Below are 24,113 nucleotides of genomic sequence, written 5' to 3'. Positions count from 1 at the left end.
CTGCCTCTCCTTGGTCAGGGTGGAGCTGATTCAGTGCAGAGTACACCACCTGTTTCACTGTGGGTGAAGCAGATCAAAGCTACATGAATGCATCTGAATCTGAATCCTTCTCTACATCCACGAGTCTCAACTGTGGTCAGAAGTTTGCATACGCTCATCATGGGCATTGATGTCATGGTGAATTTGAGTTTTTTAATGATTTCTGAGTTGTTCATTTTCCAGGGTCCAATGTATATATACAGACTCAGATATACTATACATCCCTACTAATATTTGGTCAAATGTCAAGTTGCATCTCACCCAGATGCTTTTGGTAGCCATCAATGATTCTCTGTTGGTCAGCATTGTCTCTGATGCTGGTGTAAAAATCTCTTTACTGTGGGCAGTAATGCTGGCAGGCTTGACGTTTAGTGGTTTCTGGGTTGTTCCTGAAAATCTTAACCAATTTCCTTTAATCTGGGGGTGACAATTAAGGGTTTTCTTCTAGACCTTGGTGAACTGACACATCTGAATAACCCATACTTATTTACAATAGTTTGAACTGATGATCCTGGAATCTGCAGTTGTTTAGAAATGGCTCCAAGAAGCCTTCACAACTTGTGCAAATCTGCAAATCTCATTCTTGGACTTTCACTGAGTTCCTTGGACTTTCCTATTGTTCTGAGTATTGGTCAATCCAATGAGTGCTGTTAAATACATCAATTTAATGCTGGGAGAGATGAACTACTTATAGTCGATCATAATCAACAATGGGAAATTAATACGCCCTTTCCTTGTTGAGTAAAAAGACACTGCAGAACCTTCAGCACCAGTTATAAAAAGATTTAAGTGATTGCATGTGGAGCCATTAAAGAGTTGTGCTGTACAATCATTCAACACAGGGGGAAAAATCAGTTAAAGAAATCATTAAAAACCCCAAATCATCATAACAGTCATGGCCACAATGAGTGTACAGAAACTTCTGTTCATTACTGTGAACACAGAAATGTGGGATGCGCTGGACCTCATACTGAGAGCTGTTTCTTCTCACCCACTGGCATACATGAGTACCTCTACCTGTAGTGAAAACCAGTACAACCACCGCTGTAACATAACCGGGTGAACATACATCCTACATGTAGAGTAGGAAAAGAGGGTGAATAGTATTTCCCGGTTAGCTTCTGCTGTTGTATTAATTCAAATGTTACATCTTTACATCCGTAGGCTGTCACGGATTTGCTGTCATTTTGTGTTTGGGAGGCGCTTTCACACTCGCGTGTCGTTTGCGTCGTTACAATAAAGATTAGGGCAGGGGCAAAAAAAGTCCCTTACTGCTGGGCCAAACCAAATCGATTGAGGGTTTGATGGAGCACATGAGCGCACAGGAAACGCAGATCTTATTCGACATATCAAAAATTAAAAATAAAAGTTCAATAATTTATTTATTTCCTATTTAATCTGTTTGTTTATTGAGTCTACAAGATGCTAAACTGAAGCCGGATACGTAAACGCTGAACAGGAACCCCCCTTTTTTGGTGAAGGGATCGACCGGAAAGAAAAGAAAGACAATCCCAGCCTCTCATTGGCCCAAAGTTCCCCGCGAAAATAACGTCACCCGCAGTTTCGCGCCACATCTTCTCCGCTCGGACGTATACACAAGAAGAGGTAAGAAGAGACATATATAATGATAGTTTTTAGGTTATTACATCTGTAGTTTTGGTGGTTTCGTGAAAGCGTGACACGCTAATCAGGTTGACTTAAACGTGCACGAAGGTGTTTTGTTGTTTTACGCTGACGTTTAATGTTAATCGAAGTTAAATCGTCGCAGCCGAGGATCAGCTTATTGTGTGCTCTGCAGCCACATGTCAAATGGAGGTCGAGGGTTTAATGCAGTTAGTGCTTTAGTGAAAATAAGACACGCAGTGTAGCACATCAGCGCGCCGGAAGTGTTATTTGTATAGTTAAGTGAATTTTCGTGCTGTTTAACTGATATCTGGAAGCGATTCAAGCACGCATTCATAACATAGATCCAAGTACCAAATGTAAGGAAAAAGAGTTGGTTTGTTTCATGTCCCAACCTTGGATATTAAAGACTAATTGTTACACAGGTTATTTGTGCTACATCAAATATTACCTCATTGCATGTAAATGTAACCGGGCTGTTAACGAGGCAGCGAAAGGCAGGCTGCTCAGTTTATATCCATCTCATGTCATTTTCTCCACAAAGCTGAAAAAAGATCTAATAAAACAAAAAGAAAATAGTTAAAGTTTTTCAGCCAGCCACATATGTGAATGTCAGTTTTCTAAATGCTCAGTCAAACTTGAAGCCATCACCATCAGTGATGTCCCACAGCCAGAGCGACAGTATGTAACAAGTGTTATTACATTTCCGTTACTGAGTGTCACCTTTTGTTGATTTCCCAGCAGCAATGTCTTCTCCAGCTTCAACCCCTGGTGGCCGTAAGCGTGGAAGGAACACCAATCCACCCACACGTAAGTTCCCCACCTGCTCCATCCTTTTGCATATGGACCTGTGATTGTATGATGACCGTTGCCTACTTTTCTTTGTGTCTGTGCGACTTTAGCCAGCAGTGAGGACCCCACCTCGCCTCCCTCTCAGCGGCGCAGAGGTCAGGACTCCTCCACCGGGGACCTGATGCCGATGCCCACCTCCCCAGCCACGGACATGCTCAGTCCTGCAGCACCCCAGGACACGTCTCTGCTCTCCAGCCCCCGGCCTTCAGGTATGACGTGTTTGAGTTATTGTGGTCTTGTGGACTCAAGTTTGGATTCTTAGATTGTTTTATAAATCTGCCTCCTTTTAACAGTGCCTCCTAACGAGGTGGACATGAGCTCCCCCTTGATGTACGGGACTCCCAGCTCCAGGATTGAGGGAACCCCACGGAGCGGAGTGCGGGGCACACCAGCCAGGCAGCGTCCTGATCTGGGATCGGTCAGGAAGGCTCCCCAAGTTGATCTTCACTCTGAGCCGGTCAGTAACCTTGTGTTTGTCATGTATTGAGCTCACATGAAGCCTGAACCCTCAGAAGTTAACTATTCACTATCTTCTCTCAGCCGAGCACAGATGGCGCCGTGGCCAGCGAGTCGAACGCCGGGCAGAGGCTGGTGATCTGGGGGACTGATGTGAATGTCGGCACCTGCAAGGAAAAGTTTCAGGTATGAAGCCGAGTCAGCTAGATCCCATAATAAATGTCCTGTAGGGAGTCCATGAGTTAACATTGGCATGCTTCGCGTTTCGCTGCTTCCAGAGGTTTCTCCAGAGGTTTGTTGACCCGACCTCCACTGAAGATGAGAACGCTGGTCTGGACCTGAACGAGCCGTTATACATGCAGAAGCTGGAGGAGGTGCAATTTTTATTGTTTGTTGCTCCAAACGTTTTTAAGTCAGACTCGCACTGCACGATGGTGTTTCTGAATGATGAACAACAGCCAAGAAATGAGAGAATACAGGAGGAGGTGATTGCGCGGGATTGTATTCAAAGACGTAATGTCACTGTTTCTCGTCCCACAGATCAGCGTCGTCGGCGATCCTGTGATGAACGTGAACTGCCGCCACGTGCAGTCCTTTGATGCAGAACTTTACAGACAGCTCACCTGCTACCCACAGGTAAAGCTCGCTTCATCTGCCATCATTTGTTTATTTTTTTTCATTGCTATTGTTTTCATTACGTCATTCGGTGTATTCGTGAGTACGGATTAAACAGAGGATGAAAACTTGAGCCCCTGATGAGTGAAATGGCGGCCTTCTGATTTTTATAATGAAGTAATGCCATACAGCGATGTCTTGAATAAATACAAATAAAATAAGTGGATGCAAATGCAAAGGGAGAAGTGATGTGAAATGTGACGCAAACAAGATTATATAGAAAACAAATGGATAGGTGAATGAATCCAAAGACAAATACAGAAGCAAATTTTGCTTTTTGTTCTATGAAGAATTTATTTAATTTTTTATTGTTATATCTATAATATCTATCTAAAATATTATTAGTCACTTTATCCACAGGACCACTGGCATCTGCACTCTGTTAAAGATCGTTCCCTGTTTCCGTTTCTGTGGAATTTGGCTGCGTATTAATGGAGTTAACTATGTCGGTTTCAGGAAGTCATCCCAACTTTTGACATGGCGGTCAACGAGCTTTTCTTCGAGCGTTTCCCCGACTCTTTCCTTGAGTATCAGATCCAAGTACGCCCCTACAACGCCGTGAAAACCAAAAGCATGAGGAGCCTGAACCCAGAAGGTTTGAACTGACGTCACACTTGTTACGGGAACCATGTTGTCTTTTGTTTTTTGTAAACAGTGAGGTGTCAGCTTCTGCGTGCTTCTGTGTTTCTTCCACAGACATCGATCAGCTGATCACCATCAGCGGCATGGTGATCCGCACCTCGCAGCTCATCCCTGAGATGCAGGAGGCGTTCTTCCAGTGCCAGGTGTGCGCCTACAGCACCCGCGTGGAGGTGGATCGCGGGCGCATCGCCGAGCCGGCTGTGTGTCGCCACTGCAACACCACCCACAGCCTGGCGTTGATTCACAATCGCTCCGTCTTCTCAGACAAACAGATGGTGAGAGTTTGCTCATAGTCAGCGACACCTTATCTCCAAATACACGGGTGGTAATCGCCGATGTGTTGCTGCGGAGGTCATGGCGTCTGTTTGTTTACCGTCCTTCCTTTTGCAACAGATAAAAATTCAGGAATCTCCTGAAGACATGCCGGCCGGTCAGACGCCTCACACGACTATCGTTTACGCTCACAACGATCTAGTTGATAAAGTGCAGCCAGGAGACAGGGTGAACATCACTGGTGAGATTTCTTTAATATCTTGGTAATAATAATTTCATGATGACCTGTATGAAGAGTAAAAGATGGGGCTGAAAATGGAAGCAAGAGCTGAGCTGCAATATTTCTAATGACCAGCAGGGGGCAGCTCCTGGCTGCAGAAAGTCATCAGGTGGATTTAAAGTGTTTGGCATGAAATTAAAGTCGTTGAAGGTCACGTTGTGGTCGGATCACTAACAGCCTTCGTCGTCTGTGCAGGTATCTACAGAGCCGTCCCAATGCGGGTTAACCCACGCCAGAGCAACGTGAAGTCGGTTTACAAGACTCACATAGATGCCATCCACTTCCGCAAGACAGACGAAAAGCGCCTGCACGGTTTGGACGAAGAGGCCGAGCAGAAGCTCTTCACCGAAGACCGCGTGCAGACCCTGAAGGAGCTCGCAGCCAAGCCGGACGTCTACGAACGCCTCTCCTCTGCCCTTGCACCGAGCATCTACGAACATGAAGACATCAAAAAGGTAAGACCAAAGGCTACTTGTTAAGGTGGAAACACTTGGCTATCACATAGCCAAAAAGGCCCACAACAGCCATGCCATCTTTCCTGCATATCGGTCACTCTGCTGCAGCTTTTAAAAAAAGAACATTTTAAGCAGAGGTGAAATGTAGAAATGCCCTAATAAAAGTTTTGGTTGAAGATGAATTTAGATTAAAGTTGTGATTTGATTGTGTCTCTTTCTCCGTCTCCTGGTACCAGGGCATCTTACTCCAGCTGTTTGGGGGCACTCGAAAGGACTTCAGTCAGACCGGCCGCGGGAACTTCCGTGCCGAGGTGAACATCCTGCTTTGCGGGGACCCCGGCACCAGCAAGTCCCAGCTGCTGCAGTACGTCTACAACCTGGTGCCCCGCGGCCAGTACACCTCAGGAAAGGGCTCCAGCGCTGTGGGTCTGACCGCCTATGTGATGAAGGACCCAGAGACCAGGCAGCTGGTGCTGCAGACCGGCGCGCTGGTCCTGAGCGACAACGGCATCTGCTGCATCGACGAGTTCGACAAGATGAGCGACAACACGCGCTCCGTGCTGCACGAGGTCATGGAGCAGCAGACCCTCTCCATTGCAAAGGTATAGGTCACCACATTTAATACGTAATCGTTTGGAAGTACGCAAACGGAAGGAGCTTTCGGTCTCACTGCGTTTGTGCTTTTCTTCGTGCCCTCAGGCTGGAATAATCTGCCAGCTGAACGCCCGCACCGCCGTGCTGGCTGCTGCCAACCCAGTGGAATCCCAGTGGAACCCCAAAAAGACCACAATCGAGAACATCCAGTTGCCTCACACTCTCCTGTCCAGGTGAACATCACTGCATTGAAACTCCCGATGCACACACCTCTGTTTTGATCACGCTAAAGCAGCAGCGAGCGGCTCAGAAGTAACAGATCCACATGTTACTGTGTTGCAAACTAAACTTAACTTTGTGTTTGTTGCGCCGTCAGATTCGACCTCATTTTCCTGATGCTGGATCCCCAGGATGAGGCTTACGACCGCAGGCTGGCTCACCACCTGGTGTCTCTCTACTACCAGACCGAGGAGCAGATGGAGGAAGAGTTCCTGGACATGGCCGTGCTGAAGGACTACATCGCGTACGCGCGAACGTACATCAGCCCAAGACTGAGCGAAGAAGCCAGCCAGGCCCTCATTGAGGTCTGTGGAAACTCTCAGTGGCTTAATTGAACCCTTTTAGCAAACATTTCAGTCAATTCTTAGAGTTCTATGCAGCTGACCTTGTTTATGTTCATCCGCAGGCCTACGTTGACATGAGAAAGATAGGCAGCGGCCGTGGGATGGTGTCCGCCTACCCCAGACAGCTGGAGTCCCTGATCCGCTTGGCAGAGGCCCACGCCAAGGTACGCTTCTCCGAGAAAGTGGAGACCATTGACGTGGAGGAGGCCAAGCGGCTGCACCGAGAGGCCTTGAAACAGTCGGCCACAGATCCTAGAACAGGATTTGTAGACATCTCTATTCTGACAACAGGTACGGAAGACAATGAAAGTATTTGTAGAGGTGCTGACATGTAAATTAAAGATGCACTTTATGAGGGTCAGGCTCATTTTACAATGGGCTTGCTTTGAAATACTAGTTCCATTTTCTCCATTGTGAAGGTGCCACTTGGGCTTTTCTGGCGTCTTTATAGGACAACTTTTTAACCCCAGATTAATTATGCAAATAATCTTTAGGTTCAGTCCTGCAGTTGCATTTCAATGCATTGTTCTTCGCTTGATTACAGGCATGAGCGCCACAGCACGCAAGCGCAAGGAGGAGGTAGCCCAGGCCCTGAAGAAGCTGATCCAGGCCAAAGGGAAGACGCCAGCCATGAAATACCAGCAGCTGCTCGATGACCTCAGAGGACAGTCTGAAACTGTGAGTGTTTTAAATCTTTATTTTTATTAAGCCAGCAGCTCAAATATCAGTTTGATTTCAGCTCTTCAGATGGCGATCGCTATGACCGTAGCGTGGCACTCGTTCCTCATTAGACTGAACAAAAGCCAAGCTCTAACATTTCTGTCTGTATCCTCTGAAATATCACAAAATTCAGCCAGAGTAGCCATCGACACGTTTGCACTCTTTGAGTATTTGCTGCACTTTTGCATCACTTCCTCTCTAATGGCTTCCTCCCGTCTTGCCCCGTTTGCAGGCGATTACTAAGGAGCTGTTCGACGAGGCGTTGCGAGCTCTGGCTGACGAGGATTACTTGACAGTCACTGGAAAGACTGTTCGTCTCCTTGCTTGAGGCACACCCTGCAATTATGTACAGTCCTTAATTTTAAACCCTATCCCATGTCGACTTCTTTACTCGTGCTGTAAAAAAACGTATTTGTATAACCGAACCAGCATGTGCTGAATATCTGGGTGTATTAGATGTTTATAGGACCCCAGATTGGTAATTCAGAAGGACCCAATGACTCATTAAACGCTGGTTTCCTGTTGCAGTTTTTATAGGAATGTGTAAAAACTGCATCCAGTGTTGAAATATTTGAAAGTACTTATTTTCTTTGTTAACTTGTTTTGTGCTGTGATTAAAAAGCTCTTTGGATAACTTGTACATTATAATCGCAGACTTTGTCTTTAAGAAACTGTTAAAGCAAGCTTGAACTTATTTTGTGTTTTTTCTTTTGGATTGAGTAGCTCATGTTGACTATTTGTTTATAGAGAATAAATAAAATGATGTTCACTAAAGGTTTCTTACTTCTGACCTGCATATTTCACCAGTTTCTCTATGTTAAGTTGTTTGCTAGCTGTATCATTTATGTGGAAGAGCCTACTGCTGACTTGACTGGGTAAATCTTGGTAGTAAATGGACTGAGATTTGTTCCAGTATCCTGGCCAAAGATGCTTCTGACGTGCAGGTGAGCCAGTGATTAATCATTGAAACAAGGCAGGGTGGATCCAAGTTTTCATATTTACACTGATACTGACCCCATCATCCAAGTCACATGTCAGAAACTGACTTATTAGATGTTTTTCCAATTTAATTTCTTTCTTATTGTACCTGACGTGGTCTTCTGCTATAGCCCATGGGTCTGGAGATGCTCTTCTGCATACCTCAGTTGTAAGGAGTGATCATTTAAGTTATTGTTGCCTTCCTATTAGTTCAAAGCTGTCTCCTCTGGCATCAACAAGGTATTTTTACCCAGAGAACTGCATATTTTCTCTTCTGGACCATTCTCTGTACACTCTACAGATGGCTGTGTGGGGAAATGCTCGTAATCAGCAGTTTTTGAAACAGTACTAACAACCACACCACATTACAAGTCACTTGAGGCATCTCTCTTCCTTGTTCTGATGATCAGTGTGTGGCCACTCTACACAGTAATGCAGTTTTCCTCCATTATGTAACAAGTGATAAAAGTATACAGAGACTTATTATGAACCATTAAATAATGACATCTCGTCATGTGTCTACTTGTCTATGAATGTCTCCACTACCAAACCTGTTTTATCATTTAACAATGTAGGGCTCGAGCAGAGGAAATGCAAATGTTGAAAGCATTTCACTGCTGCATGAATAATTGAGTATGGTTTAAAAAGACTTCAAAAATATACTCTCCGAGTTTCCCAGACATTTCCCAGTAGGTCAAGGCCCAAGGTCAGAATTGAGGTCAAAGGGTCAAAATCATAATTTCATTTTAATTTCACTTTCATACTTTGATTATTCAGAAGAGTCCAATTTAATCAAAACTAGATGGCTAGTTCAGAAAGAATGGCTATTTTATGTCATTTCTTTGCCAAAGTTCAAAGGTCAAAATGTGTGATAGTCATCTCTGCTTTCAATTAAGAACCTTTGGTCTTGGTAGCATTGTGTCATATCATCAAAACTAGAACCAACCAACCATTTTTCCATTTATCTTGACCCAAACGTAGTCAGAATAAATGTAGTCAGACTCTATCTGTCCCAGTGTTCAGCGTACTGTTGCTTTTGTGCTCCCTGGCACTTTGGTGCAGTCCTTCACTCACACTGGCTTAGCTCAATATCTGTCATCACAAGTGTGAAGCAATCGGAGCCATGAATTTAAAAAAAAGTTAGTTTGACCTACTCAGCAGGGGGTGGGGGGCTTTGAAGTGGTAAAACATGAGCGCGAGACCCCGCTGTCGTATAAAATCATGCCTAAACGGACGTGCCAAGCGGCTCTTTTGTGTGGCTTTATCTCAGATTATGGCGGAAACCCCGGAGTTTGTACACCTGCAGCTGGAGCCAGAATGATGTGTTGCTATAGCAACTACAGCTACATGGCAGCAATCAGAGTCAGCGATGAGAGTGGGTGACTTGACCAGCTACATCCACCATTTTGTCTCATCTGTGACCACACTTCATCTGCTTCCCAAATGCTTCTGCTGCACATCCTCCAGCAGTTAATCTCTGGCCTGATTATACATGTATGAAGTAGGTTTTTTGCTATTGTATTTTTATTGTAGTCTAATTTTATCAGGTCTGACATTAGCCAAATAAATGGATAGGATATTGGAAGGAGAAAAACCTTTAATCCAGATCTGTAAGCTTAAATTATCCAATAACCCGACCACTGAAAAGATGCAGTAAAGCCAGATGTGTCTCGAATCTCTCAGATCTCTGCTCTTGATAGCTTAACTGTTTCTTTCCTTCTGACAGTGCAACCTGCATAAATTCTGGACCTGGAATAGACACCTGTATTATCCACAAAAGTGTGTTTAAAGTTTCAAAAATAAAATAAATCTTTTGTTTTGTGAAATATCTGACCCTTCTCATCCTGTTTTAAATGTAACTGAACTCTACAAATCAGCAGACGAGGTTTTGTCTAAGAAGGTCAAAAGCCCGACAATTTGGGAGATGCTCGTTTAATTTTGAACGGTGACGTGTGACGTGTGCAAAATCCTAACCTGCCGAGCTGTCAGCTGCCACCAGGCTGAAATTGACCAGAAAAAGATGATAGTTTTTGTCGGTCATAATGTCCAAAGTATGGGGGTATGATAGAAAACTAATACAGCCTGCACATATTTATATTAAATCTGTTAGTAAAGTTGTTAAGGCTCTAATCCTAATCAAAAAGAAGTACCTAACACTAACCTTGGAGGAAAAAAACATAACTAAGCACACATCCACATCCACCTGCAGCTGACGCTCCATGTTAGTGATACCAAAAGACAAATACAATCAGCGTCTGACAAAACTGCATGTGGTGAATCCCTGGTGTGAGAGGCAGTACATCCTGTGAAGGAGGATCACGTAGTTCCTCTCAGTGTGTTGCTGCTCCTTTAAAAAGCTGCACTGACTTAGTCTTAACTTTCATTTCAGCATGATGGCGCAGTGGTTAGCACTGCTGCCTCACAATAAAGGGTTTGAATGCATTGGCTGGCTGGGGCCGCTTTGTGTGGAGTTTCCATGATCCCCATTCCTGCATGGCTTCCTCTCACAGTCCAAACACATGGAGTTTGGACTGTGACCAGTTAGGTTAACTCATGACTCTAAATCAACTTTGTAAATGATTGTATGTCTGCGTGTTGTCTCGTGAGTCCTGCCACTGCTTTGGTTTGCAAACTCCAGCTGTCCCCCTCTTTTATATGCTGAATGTAAAAACACTTCCACAAATGTCGGTGCAACCCCGTGTTAAAGCTCCTCAACCCAGCTGATAGAGCAGAGAAGAGAGGACCATCCTTTAACATAGCAGACTGATTGCCAAGGCACGTGCAGGAGAATTGGAAATTGAACCGCGGTGGCCTCTCCCAAACTGATATCTCTAAAATTGAAGAAGTTTCACAAGAATGGATTTGTAATTTTTATTATTTATTCTTGCATTTAAGCAAGAATAAAACCCATCAATTCAGTCATCAAATTGTGTTCAGGGGTTCAGACATGACCCAGGCATGGTCTTAAGGCTTTCCTGGGACTCGTTAATGCCCCAGTTTGCCAAGGATGGTACCAAGCAAGTTAAAGGCCTACTGTAAGAGCACAGAATCTGAACCACACAAAGCAAGTTAACAAATAAATGCAGGCGTCTTCTGACAGAACACAAAGGCTCGTCTCACATTTGCCAAAAAAAAAACCCATGGTGACTATTCCCAAGACCTTTGAGGAAATGTTATGTGGACTGATGAGACAAAAGCTGAACTTCTGGGAAGCTTTTGTTACATTTTCTTTGTTACAAACTAACAAAGAAAATAACATCACACTAACAGTCAAACATGGTGGTGGTAGTGTGATGGTCTGGGGCTACTATGGTACTTCCGAAACAACGCTACTAAAAAAGCCTGGAGGAGACTGTTCAGTCATCTGTTTGTCCCCCGAAGCTCAAGTGTACTTGGATTATGCAGCAGGATGAAGATCTGAATGAAGGTTTTGGAGTGACCAAGTCCAGATTTGGCATGATGTTAAACAGGCTGTTTATACATGAAAACCTTACAGTATGGCTAAATTAAAACAATTCTGCAAAGAATAGTGGGCCAGAATTCCTCCATAGCAATGTCAAAGACTCATTACCAGTAACTACAAATGCTTGGTTGCAGTTCTTACTGCCTAGGGTGCCACAACCAGTTACCAGGATTAAGTCCAGGCAGGTTTGGGTAACTTTGTAACCTTAATGAATGGAATCATCATTTAAAAACTACTTTTTATTTGCTGTGTTTACCTTCGTCTAACACTGAAATTAGTTTGACGATATGAAACATGAAAGAATGGAACGAGAGTGAGAGTGGACAGGTGCGAACAGCCTGTCAGCAGCGTGTAATGCCGCTCTCCGCCGGTGTGATGCTGCTCGCCCGATTTTTAACCGCCGTGATGTCACACATCTGTGTGCTTCTGGACTCGGCTGAAGAAGATGGCGGCCTCCTCAGGTTTGTGTGTCTTCAAACTAACATATACAGCGACGCAATGTGCGGCACAAGTCGAGGCCTCGATGTTATTTCAGTCACGACACTGAGACTTTTTACTTAGGAGAGAGGTTTATGAAATCGCTTTGATTTGTAATTTACTGCAGTCGATGAAGCAGTGAGCCTCACGGGAGCCATCTATGTCACGGAACTGGTGTGTTGGCTAACCCTAGCTATATAGCGAAGGAGTGACTAGCTGGCCCCGTGAGTTAGCTGAAATAGCTTAAGGTGGCCTTCACTGTGGCCCATACGGACACCGTGCATGTGAAACAAACGTTAGCTATAGAAACCCAGTATAAATTTTTGATTTGGTGTGTAGGTTTCTGTTAATATGTGTGTTGCAAACAACCATAGATGGCATTAGCTAGTGAAGCTAACTTAGCGACTAGAATATTCCAGCACCGCGCGGCACTCACTCCCATTTTGTCCAGCTAGCTTGATCGGAATATTCTTATCGCATATGAACGTCGTAAACGCGTATTTTATGTGGTTAAATAGCAACAAAAGCACAATAACCGAACAGTTAAACATGCTTTATGAGAAATTTTGTATAGCTTCTCCATGAAGCATCGCACACGGCAGTACACATAATGGTATCGGAAATGTTTTAATGTGGGGAGCAGTTCCGCCTCTGCTTTCATTAGCACGCTGCTCGCTATTGTTGTGACACGCTTAACGCCTTTGTTTAACCCGTTTTCCATTAGGTAAAAAATGTATTGTATTTACACGAGGTGGGTATTTGCAGTTGTAGGGCGGGGAAGATAGTCGAGCACCAGATCGATTAACTACAACCGCTGTAGTGGGCACGCTTTGTTTCAGCAAGTAGTCGGGGCCCGTGCTTGCCTTCAGCGCCCTAACAGGAAGCGTGGCTTTTCAAACTTGCAAAATAAACGCCCCGAACGACAAATTAATAATAGCAAGTCGCAGCAAACGGCTTTTACTTTTTGTGCAGATCTTAAGCAACCATAACGGAGACGAAACGGCAAAAGGGAGCGAAGTAGAGAAAGTAAGAAGTTCGTAATCGAAACTGAGAAGTTGGCGCGACCTGCCGATTCATTTTTAACCTAGTTTAAGATTTAAGTTACCCCATTTAACGACACACATGTGGGGATGTGGGGAGCTGTTTAGGTTTCTTCCAGTCGAGTTCTTAATTTGAGTTGCAGCAATACCTTTAACCGTCACTGCAACTGATAATACTTGTCAAACAGGCGAGGGCAACAAAACTAGCATTCAGTTTGGACAGTGATGAATGTGGCGAACACACTCATTACTAAGCCGATCCTTTATTCTGTGGCCTTTGCACCAAACTGACACGATAGACCAACAGTCACCAACTCGGCTCTGTGTGCTGTTGTGGAGACCAGCTGATGAATCAGTCTGCTGATATTAACCAGTCGCATTTGTGTCCGTATCTATGTGTTAATGAATAATCTTTAATTAGCAATACAGACAAAAATGCTGGTAACTGGTTTAGAGCCTCTTCTTTTGCTCCTCTTGACTGTTTTTAGCACAGCTGACATTTCAAGATCGCTCCTGTGCTCTATTACTTAATCTTTCTTTCACTTAAACTTTACCCTGGTGTGTGTATATGTAGATAATATTGACTGATAAATCAGTATTTTACATTTTTAATTGCTGAATTTTTGCAAACAAACAAACAAAGTATGTTTTGTGACCAAAACCTTGCACTTAATGGCTCATCTTCCATTTGAAAAACAGACCATTACTAGAAAACGCAAACAACAAATTTCCCATTGGGAATTTATTTTCTTTCACAGAGCTAAAACTTTGTAATTAGCTAAGTATTTACAGAAAGGTATAAATAATTTTTGTTTAATAAAACAAATTGCACAAAAAAAGCCGTTCACAGTGAATATAAATGTAATGTAAAGTCTTGCTTTTTTCCTCGTCTTACATTAGAATTTCTGAGCATCTTTTGACGATCTTCAACTCCGTTATTAGTCAAATAACTTGTCATTTATTTTCTCAATCAGTTATAATGTTGCTATTACAGACTAGGGCTGTTCGATATAACGATATATATTGGATGACGATATAAAAACGTCAATCGTTTCATTTTACGCTATCGTTTGTTTCGTGGTGTTGCAAAATAAACTGTTTACGGCAATATTTTTTTCATCGTTTTGATGGTCACTGTAGTGGCTATATTAATTTCTTAAAGTTCTCTCTTTCTCTTATATTTAATATAACCACACTACAGATGGACAAGCGTCTGTTTTTATGCGTTGTTGTTAGCAACAACGACACGTGTCCGCTTATTTATTTTCCACATAGACATTTCACAATAAAGCTCAGGATCCTGTTGAGACTTTTCAAAATAAACTGAATCACGTGAAAGAGTATGTAGAGTATTTACGGATGAGAAGCGAAAAAGAGCCGTCAGCTGCTAAAAAACATAAACCTTAGACTCAAACGTTAGAACAGGCTTTTCCCCGCAGCACACCGTGTAATAAATACTCACAAAGAAAACGGCGGCTGTTACAACTTATGTCTAAAAATGTATAGTTTCATGCATCGGTTAAAACATTCAACCCCAGGTACGCGACGCCCAGCTGGAAACACTTCACGCAAGTCGAGCTGCCCGAGATTCACCGAATTTTCAGAAAATGTAAAATTTTTGTGGTTTATATCGTTATCGGGACAATAGATGTCTTATATCAGGATATGAGATTTTGGTCATATCGCACAGCCCTATTACAGACAGCCCTGTTGACATCGGTGTCTCTGCAATGACTGAAATCTTTCAACAGTTTCTAGGGAGCAGAGACATTTTAAGAGTCAGCCATTTCAGTCTCGGATGAAGGGCTGATATTTTTTTTCTTTAAAACTTATCTCTGAAGTCTGACCATGAGGTGAAATGAAAGATTACATTTCTTCGCCTTCCGCTCCAGGCATGTGGTCTTTTTTTTTCTTTCTTTTTCTTTTTCTTTTTTTTTTTTAAGAGAAAATAGCTCCCTTCACTTCCCTTTCTGCTGGTTTGTCTTTAGGATCTTACTTATGAATACCAGTAGTTTCACGTAAGCACAGCCACCGCTCCTGTAAGAAGTTCATCATTTACAGTCCGCTGAGTGCCTGTCAGGCTATGTGTTTAATGCCAACTTATCAGCCCCCCTACGAATACCCTCCTCCCTGAGCAGCCAAACATTGGGATGAAGAGTTTTGAGCGATGTTCTCATCGGCCTGGATATTAAGACGCTGGTCATAAGATGGATTTTACTCTGAATCAGGCGTTAAAAATCAGCAGTATAGGCCCATGTGCTTCAGCTCTCCTGACCATTTCCAAACAGCTGTCAAAGCGCAGATATATTTCAAGCTTCAGTGTTAACGCGGCATCGCATGTCTTCAGCGAGTGACTTCTGATCATGGTATCAAATTCGAGGCACAGAAGGTGAACGTAACATACTGTGAGCCGCGGTCTGCCGAGCTATTTCTTGTATCAGCTTGTCCCGTTTTACGCACATTTAACTGCTTCACTCTTGTGCATGGATTGCATGTTTTGATCCGAAGTGTGAAGTCAAATTTTCATGAAACACTAGCAGCGGAAAAAAGCAGACCGCAGATTATCAGAGTGGCTGCTGAATATTTTCCTGCCGGTCAGCTAATTGTTTCAGCTTCGTGCACCGTACCAATTAATTTGCCATATATTCAGTCAGGCAATTGATCTTTTGACCTGTAGATTGTCATACAGTGAAAATTGTTTTCAGATCGACATTTTAAAACTGTTTTGTCAACAAAAGTGATTTGCATACAAGCAGCAAAAGGCAAATTCAGACTGGTAGGATTTTCAGTAGGTGGCAGATGTTTCATAACAAAATGCAGCTTTCCCATAAAACCAGGTGATCATTATAGCTCTAAACCAGCTGTTATGAACACATCTGTTTATACTTTATGAATATTTTAGTTTTTTCTTTAGTTACAAGTCTCGTGAAAGCTAAACTTATAGAAAACAATGACTTCATTGAGCCTCACTACTCTGTTTGCTCTCCTGTTAGCGATTCCTAGTCTTAAGATCACTGGCTCCTGAGGATATAAGTGTGATAAACGATCCAGTTATGCATGCAGCAAGCCTTAATATTAGTCAGATAATACGTTACTGCAAAAGGCACCAATGCTGTGGAGAGTTTTAGTTTAATGACTCTGAAGTAGTGGATGAGGCCTGGCGACGCTGATTGGCTCTGGACATCTGTCATTTAGAGCAGCCACGCCGCTATCGCTCAGGCTATTGTTCAGGATACCTCGGAACTCTGATGTTCGACTTGGGAATAACGTCACTCCGGAGTTAATGCGTTCCTGAAAAAGCGAGGAAAAACGGGGACGTCCAACTCCAATTTTCGAGTCTCATATCTCAAAATTCTTGTCTTTTTGACTCAAAATCTGAGTACATTTTTTAGGCAATGACCTTAAATTTTGTCTTATGCGCGACTATTTATTTTTAAATAGTGGAAATTAGTTTCTGTACTTGAAGTATCCAGTTGGATGAGTTATAAAAATTTGTCCCTTGACGTCTCACTGTAGTGGTTTTGTAGCTGTCGCTAGGGCTTGTTCTAGGCAGTAGTTGCCTGGGTAACCCTCCACGTTATTTGACACTCTGTCATACGTCAGTGAGTAGTATCATTCGTCCTCGCTGGTAGACAGTGTTTATTAAAAAAAAAAAAAGAGTTGCTGATGTAACTCGGGAATGTACATTTCACTTTGCTAGCAGTTATTTTGCCTGTCATTGGCTGACGTTGCTGAATGTCATTGACTTCATGTGGCCTCTGGTTGCCACATAGTTGCTTCTTTTGACACAACTTTATTGCGTTGGCTGATGTGTTTTTGCTGTTCACAGATGGTACGATGAAGAGCTGAAAGATTCAATGGGGATTTTGTGTTAGTCTAAGTAAAATAGCCCAAGAAAACGAATGCCATCGACCAATAGACAAATTATTTTAGGTCCTGTTATCAGCCGAGAGTTTCATAATCTCTTCAACCCATTAAAGAATGGCTAGTTTTTGTCTTTTTTGGCCATGCAAACACCTTTAAATCGATCCTCGTATTCTCTTCGTTCCTCTGTTATTTTAGGAGTTAAAGTCCCACGCAATTTTCGCTTGTTGGAAGAGCTTGAAGAGGGCCAGAAGGGCGAAGGCGACGGCACAGTCAGCTGGGGCCTGGAGGATGACGAAGACATGACTCTCACACGATGGACAGGCATGATCATCGGACCAGCGAGAGTAAGCACGGGAAACTCGTGAATGAACACACTGCCCGCTATTCATATTAGACACCGTAACCAAAGCCATTCTGCTCTTTTCTTCCTCAGACCAATTACGAGAACAGGATATACAGTCTGAAAGTGGAATGTGGACCTAGATACCCAGAGACAGCGCCGACCGTTAGATTTGTAACAAAAATTAGCATGAATGGGATAAATAATTCCAACGGGACGGTGAGTGTCATCACAGATCTGTCAAGGTTATGTATGGCTTTCGCTATCTTCTCTATCATTTCGGGAGTTGTGAAATTGTTTCGCAGCTTTGTGATGCTCGGATACGAGCCGTGCAATAACTCACTGTCAGCAGTCTTGTCACAATGACTGATTCTGTTTGTTCTTTTTCCTCCCCTTTTGTCTCGCAGGTGGATTCACGTAGCATACCAATATTAGCAAAATGGCAGAATTCTTATACCATTAAAATTGTTCTTCAAGAGTTAAGGCGTCTAATGATGTCCAAAGAAAATATGAAGCTTCCACAACCACCAGAAGGACAGACCTACAGCACTTAATCGTAATGGATTGTTTCGACCCTCTGTCTTAAACCTTACTCTCTTAGAAATATTGTGTAAAATCATCAAGAGGCTCACTTCGCACATCAACAGTATCGTCTGCAAGAGCAAGATTGGACTTTCTTATTACATAGCTCATTCAAAAAAATGGAAAAAAGTCCCTGCAGTTAAGCACTGAATAGATAGTAAAAAGACTACAAGACCACACTTATCTGCCTATAATAAAGTTTCTTTGACAATGACTTTTCTGTTTTGACCGGTTCCAGCTTGAGTAGGCTTGAAGAGGGAAGCATGATGCCACATTGAGGTTGTACCAGAGTCCCAGTACTTTTGTTTAAATGGCTTGAAGTAAAAGGCAAGATTGGGGGGAAGGGGGTGTATGAAGGCATGTTCTGTAACTAATACCTAGTCAAAGAGAAGCCACATTTTTGAGATGTTAGTAAAATTTAGCAGGTTCTTTGAAATATCATGCAGATCGCTGAATATTGAATACTGTGGCTGTAGTCTAAAAGTAGTGTCACAAGGTAAGAAAGATTTTTTTTTTATAAATATATATAAATATATATATATCTGTATTTGACACGATACCAATATGTTTCTGTTCTGCGGCTCTTTGACATGTAACAGACGTTGAAGCCTGTTCGGTTCTGAAACCCTTGCATTTAACTTCTAGTGGAAATGGCAGGTGTATGAATTTGTGATTTTTCTCAAATTAAATCACTGTCTGCAAAAAAAGGCTCATCGTGTATTTGACTCCCACACCTAGTTTTTTTAAAAAAAAATTTCCACCAGAGGGCCCTGCCAGACAAATAGACTTCCTCTAAACAGCCGGATACATACACAGTTCGTGGATTATGCCGTGGGAAAGCCGGTTCAAACCACGCTGCAGTCACTTGTGCCAGTTAGAATAATAAAAAGCTTTTTATCTGTTCTGAGAAGCAGAAGCAAGGTTTCCTCTGTGCAGCTGTGGGATTAGTCGTAAAGTTTAATAAACCAAATGAGCGTATCAGAGTGTTTAAAGAAGATGCTGTGATCATCTACGCTCACAGGCCTCTTTATTAGGCTGCTTGTTAATTCAAATATTTAATCAGCAGCTTGGTGCTATTAGGAGATGAGGTCGAGAGGACCTGAAGTTTCAAACAGCATCACAATCGGGAGGAAAAGTCATTTCAGTTTAAATGTGACATGGTGATTGGTAGTTCAGAAACTGCTGAACTACTGGCAGTTTCCTGCAAAATCATCTGTGGGGTTTACAGAGAATGGTCTGAAGAAGAAAATTTCCAATGAGCTGCTGTTCTCTGGGTGAAAACAACTCGTTAATGTCAGAGGAGAAGGGCCAGGCTGTTTTGAGCTGATGGGAAGGCAGCAGTTACTCAAGGTATGCAGAAGAGGGTCTTTGAAGGCACAACATGTCAAACCTTGTAGCAGATGGACTCGTGAAGCAGAAGATCACGGTGGGTGTCACTCCTGTAATGTAAGAGCAGGAAGCCAAGGCCACAGTTGACAGACTCACCAAAACTGGACAACTGGAAATGCCTGGCCTAATGAGTTTCAACTGCTGCTTCAATAATCAGATGATGGTGTCAGAAACAACATGAAAGCATGCATCCATCCTGCCCTGTAGCAATGACTCAGGCTGATAGTGGTGTAATGGTGTGAGGGATATTATCTTGGTGCACTTTTGGCTTCACAGTACCAACCATGCATCTTTTAAACGCCACAGCCCATCTCATTATTGCTGCTGACCGCGCCCATCTGTGTGACCACAGTGTACACATCTTCTGATGGTTGTTTCCAGCAGGACCATGTCACAAAGCTCAGATCATCTCACTGGTTTCTTGAACATGACGACGAATGACCTTCACTGTCACCAGATCTCAACCCAATAGAGCAAATCTGCTGCAACTGTGCAACGTATCATGCTAATATGAACCAAAACCTCTGAGGAAAGTTTCAGCACCTTGTTGAATCTATGCCACAAAGAATTAAGGCACCTGTGAAGGTGAAAGTTGGCCTGACCTGGTACTAACAATGTAGGACTAATGAAGTGGCCAGTGAGTGTATACAAAGCAGATTAAGTTTATCTGTCAAACTGCAGTGAGGTGTCTGAATCTTAATATTGAAACTTTAATTACCAGGAAGATTGAATAAGACTGCAGCCTTTATTCCTCTGAGGGTGTTGGGTTGTGAAAGAAGGGTTAACACTGCAGTTTGCATTATTTCTGCTGAATTAAATTCCCACAATCAACAAGAAGCAGGCTGAACGTGTTTTGAAAGGATTAATATTGGCCCGTTCACACAAAGTTACATCCCAGTGAAAATGACATTTAATGTCTTCATAACTCTTCCTTTATGTGGAGGTGAGACACTTGGCAAGGCCACTTTTCTAAATTACCATAGCTCTTTATTAATCAGGCCCCAAGTGAGCGTGTGACCTCTAAAAATGATGAGCAGTGGTCCTAGATCGACCTGTGTGACCTCCCAGCTGTATATCTCCTTCGCTGTGGCCTGTGGGCAGCTCGTCTCGTCTCGGGGCTGAGATGAATGCACACCTGTCTGCCACGTCTGCAGCTTGTTAAATAGCTGGTAAAACCCTGCCTTTTGACTTAAGTCACATGTTAAATAAATACGCTACTTAAAAAAACAGGTGAACTGAATGTGAATAGAATTACAAAGGAATCTTTTAATTACATGGCAGGAAATTACACATTTGCATAATTGAGAAAGCGTCATTTATAGAAAAACAAGACATGATTGAGTAACTTGTTTCCTAATTTGTTTGCAAAGAATAAGCTTTTATGTGTGTCTGTGTGTGTCTGTGTGCTTGGCCACACTGTGTCCTCTCAAATCAGAGCTCTGTCCCCTAGAGGGCGCTCCAAACTCACGTATGTCCCTAGCAGTGCCCTGAGAAGGGACTTGTGTTTAGAGGACATGGCTCGTCTGAAAAGGCAGCTCTACAGCGATGCTTCCAGGCTCCATTTGTGCATGCTGTCATTACTTTTTAGAAACATGATGTGTTTTACTTTGCTCAGGGAGCTGAAACCCTGCTGCTGTGCAGAAGCTCCTAGCTGGTGTCCCCATGTGTCTTTATAAAAGGAGCTGAGGTTGTGCACATTTAACTAGCATTTCTACTATAAAGCCAATGGATATCTGAAAGCTGGCAAATGTTCCTGTTTCGACTTGGTGTGCGTGCATGTGGGTGTGAGATGAGTCAGCGTTTGCTGCGGAGGATGACCTCGCTCATCCTCAGTCTGTGCAAGACGGGATTTGACTTTCTGGATGTGACAGTTAGTGTATGGGCCTAGCCTCCATCAGCTATACTCTCCCTGCTTGTTGTTTTGTTTGTTTTCCTCCCTCTTGTCCCCTCGGAAGTCATGAATATGAAATCAGAAGTGGCTTGTGTTGCAGCCAGTTCACTCAGCGGCTCAGCCATCCCATATATATAAAAGGCAGAGCCCCAGGTTACACAGGCTTAGTCCTTTATTCACCACATGAATTTTCAGAGTAGACTTCTCTGAACCACTTTTTTCTTTTTTTAGGGGGAATCTCATTTGAATGGAAGTAGGAAATCCTTGCTTGACTATTTAACCTCCAGTCCCAACAGACTAATCTGAATTTCAGACTCAGGCACCTGCACAAAAGCACCATCTGAAGCAGCACTGGAAGCCAACTGAGCTTATTACACTTGTACCAACCGTGCTATTTTAGTTTCTTTTTAAGGTGCCATCCCGGCAAAAATAAAGAGTTATATTGCTCTGGGTTGAAGGGGACTCGAGCCACAAAGCCGCAGAGAGCTGTTCAGTGATCTAAGATGGGAAGGAATGCGGTGAGGAGGACATACGTCTCGTCTGCCGGCAGACTGCTGGAACCAGGCCTCTGCTCCCAGAGCTCTCACCTTTTGCCCCGAGGGGCCAAAAGGGCGCGTCTTGTGTCTGTTGATACTGTAAAAAGCTTTGTCTTCTTTATGTCCACTAAAAAGAGACTGTCCGTCTTCCTGGGCAACCCTACTTGTTCCCCATGCACTTACATTTTGAGTCTTAAAGCGAAGAGCGCCTTTCTAATCTGCATTATTCAGGGTAACCTCATACTCCCAACAGTCCCCTGCAATTAAGTCATAAATATCTATAGTATCTGCAGCTAACAGATATTGGCTTTTTGCAAATAGAATAGAATAGAATAGAATTCAACTTTATTGTCATTGCACATGTCACAGGTACAGGGCAACGAAATGCAGTTTGCATCCATCCAGAAGTGCTTTAGCCATGATATAGATATATTACAATATATATTAGCAATAATATAGATATGTAAGTATATTACAGAAATGGGTATGTATTATGGTATGTAATATGTACACGGTATGAAGTATGTTATGGATATGCTATAACTATAAGTATGTACAGGCTGTAGTGAGTACAAGCTATGAACAGGATATAAATATGAAAAAAATGTACCCATGTGTAGAAATTATTCATGTGTTTCACTAATGCAGAATGTCAGATTTCTCTAAAATATTGATATTGGCGTCAGACACATTTTAGATTTTGCACTGAGGTTCTTTGAACACGTGTTGTACCATCCATCGTCTTCCGCTTATCCAAAGTCGGGTCTTGGTGGCAGCAGCCTAAGCAGGGTATTCCAGACATCCTACTTCCCAGCCACACGTTCCAGTTCCTCCCTGGAACATTCCAAGGTGATCCCAGGCCAGACGAGATATATCATTTGGCCCAGAAAACCTCCTACCCAGATGCCCGACCCACCTTAACTGGCTCCTTTGAACGTGCAGAATATCATAGATCCTGCATGATGAGAACCAGAGGATCACCTGTGAATATGAAGAACAGCACTTTGTAAAATTGTAGAAAACTGCATCCTCTGAGACCTTGACCCATTTAGCAACATGTTGACTAACTTATTCCAAGCTAACCTGCTTCAGTTAAGTTTTATTGTAATTTGTAGCACCCTGAATCAAAATCCTGTATGTGATTCTGATTTTTCTCTATTTTGGTCGCCACCTGGTGCTGAGGGAATCCTATATAGACTCTACAATTTCCAGTCTCATGTTAGCTTAAGTTATCTGGACAAAAGGGCAGAGTGCTAAGATATCAGCTAATGTTTACTGACTCCACAAACAGTAACAGACTAAGAAAAGACTAAAATCTTACTCACAAAAACTGAAGCATTGATTCCTTGGATGGACCGCACAAAACATCAAGTCCACTGAAAAAAGGCAGCAACAGCACAGTTCAGTGAAGCAAACGTGAGGTCACCTCAGCCACCAGTTGCCTGTTCACAGGCACCCCTATCATTTAAAGCTCTTGCTCCTGTATCTAGATGAATGAGCTATAAAAGCTGTACCTCACCTAGAGTTGTTTTGATAGTGTAAACTATCCACAGAGTCCATGCTTTTTATCCTGCGTTCCATTTGAAGTGGGATGGTGGAAATTTTTATCTGGAAAGGGCCCACAAGGCAGATATCTCACTCAAGAAGTTGAAGAAGCCACGCCAACCCCAACTTTGCAATCCAAGATGGCAGCAGTGAGCATGAGCAGTAAAACTGCAAAACTTGTAATCTGTACTACCACTGTATTGTGTTTGTGACTCAGTAAACAAGTCACACACAGAAAACAGGCCAGGCTCTATCTGTGAACGTGCTGCTGCAGCACTTTTAGGTGTAAAAACACTGGCATTGCTTTGTGCTTGTTGTATTGCTGGTGATAGCTGAGTGTCTGCCTTGCTTGGAGGAGAACAAAGTGCATTTTTCCAACTATTACTGTAGTTTATCTGTGCATTATATAAAAAGAAATAAACTCATTGTAAAAGTAAAATAAAATAGGATGAAGGTTAGAAGACAAAAGAGACGCACTAAGACACCACCCTTCTAAATATCAACACAGGCAACAGTAAGAATTTATTCAGTTCAATTCAATTTTGTTTATATAACACCACATGACAACAATCAGCTCAAGAGACTTTATATTGTAAGGTAAAGACCCTACAATAATAGAAAGCAATGAGACGACCCCCTGTGAGAAAGCGCTTGGCGATATTGGGAAGGAATATCGCCACCCCTTTTAACTTGAAGAAGCTTTTGGCAAAATCAGGATCAGGCAGGGACGCTGTCTGTAGCGACCGGTTGGGAGTGAGATGAGGGAGACAGGA

General features: G+C 42.9%; 2 protein-coding genes and 1 long non-coding RNA gene across 4 annotated transcripts; 2 read left to right on the top strand and 1 right to left on the bottom strand.

Annotated features, from left to right (window-relative positions):
* The first annotated feature begins 1,574 nt into the window (after positions 1-1,574).
* Positions 1,575-8,714, top strand: mcm4 (minichromosome maintenance complex component 4). Of its 2 annotated transcripts, none has more exons than XM_006786372.3 (17): positions 1,575-1,644; positions 2,404-2,472; positions 2,565-2,723; positions 2,808-2,971; positions 3,055-3,156; positions 3,249-3,344; positions 3,511-3,606; positions 4,102-4,240; positions 4,342-4,562; positions 4,681-4,801; positions 5,036-5,295; positions 5,532-5,897; positions 5,995-6,122; positions 6,266-6,473; positions 6,575-6,803; positions 7,057-7,190; positions 7,465-8,714. In XM_006786372.3, exons 2-17 carry the CDS (start codon positions 2,409-2,411, stop codon positions 7,558-7,560), a joined length of 2,583 nt encoding a protein of 860 aa, XP_006786435.1. In that variant the 5' UTR covers positions 1,575-1,644; positions 2,404-2,408; the 3' UTR covers positions 7,561-8,714. The 2 variants fall into 2 exon arrangements, with proteins under 2 accessions (XP_006786435.1, XP_006786436.1); XM_006786373.2 differs by having other exon boundaries at positions 1,595-1,644; positions 2,407-2,472.
* Positions 8,715-12,049: 3,335 nt separating this feature from the next.
* ube2v2 (ubiquitin-conjugating enzyme E2 variant 2) lies at positions 12,050-18,686 on the top strand. The gene is made up of 4 exons (XM_006786371.3): positions 12,050-12,134; positions 17,253-17,401; positions 17,491-17,616; positions 17,805-18,686. Exons 1-4 carry the CDS (start codon positions 12,119-12,121, stop codon positions 17,949-17,951), a joined length of 438 nt encoding a protein of 145 aa, XP_006786434.1. The 5' UTR covers positions 12,050-12,118; the 3' UTR covers positions 17,952-18,686.
* Positions 18,687-22,385: 3,699 nt separating this feature from the next.
* Positions 22,386-23,744, bottom strand: LOC148097737 (uncharacterized). The gene is made up of 3 exons (XR_015716834.1): positions 23,315-23,744; positions 23,121-23,171; positions 22,386-22,776 (listed from the first exon to the last, which is right to left on the bottom strand). It is a non-coding gene; the product is annotated as an uncharacterized LOC148097737 (long non-coding RNA).
* Positions 23,745-24,113: the final 369 nt, after the last annotated feature.

Source organism: Neolamprologus brichardi, chromosome 18, assembly GCF_056152115.1.
Source record: "Neolamprologus brichardi isolate AB-2024 chromosome 18, ASM5615211v1, whole genome shotgun sequence".
Classification (NCBI taxonomy): Eukaryota; Metazoa; Chordata; class Actinopteri; order Cichliformes; family Cichlidae; genus Neolamprologus; species Neolamprologus brichardi.
This window is presented reverse-complemented; position numbering and strand designations above follow the sequence as displayed.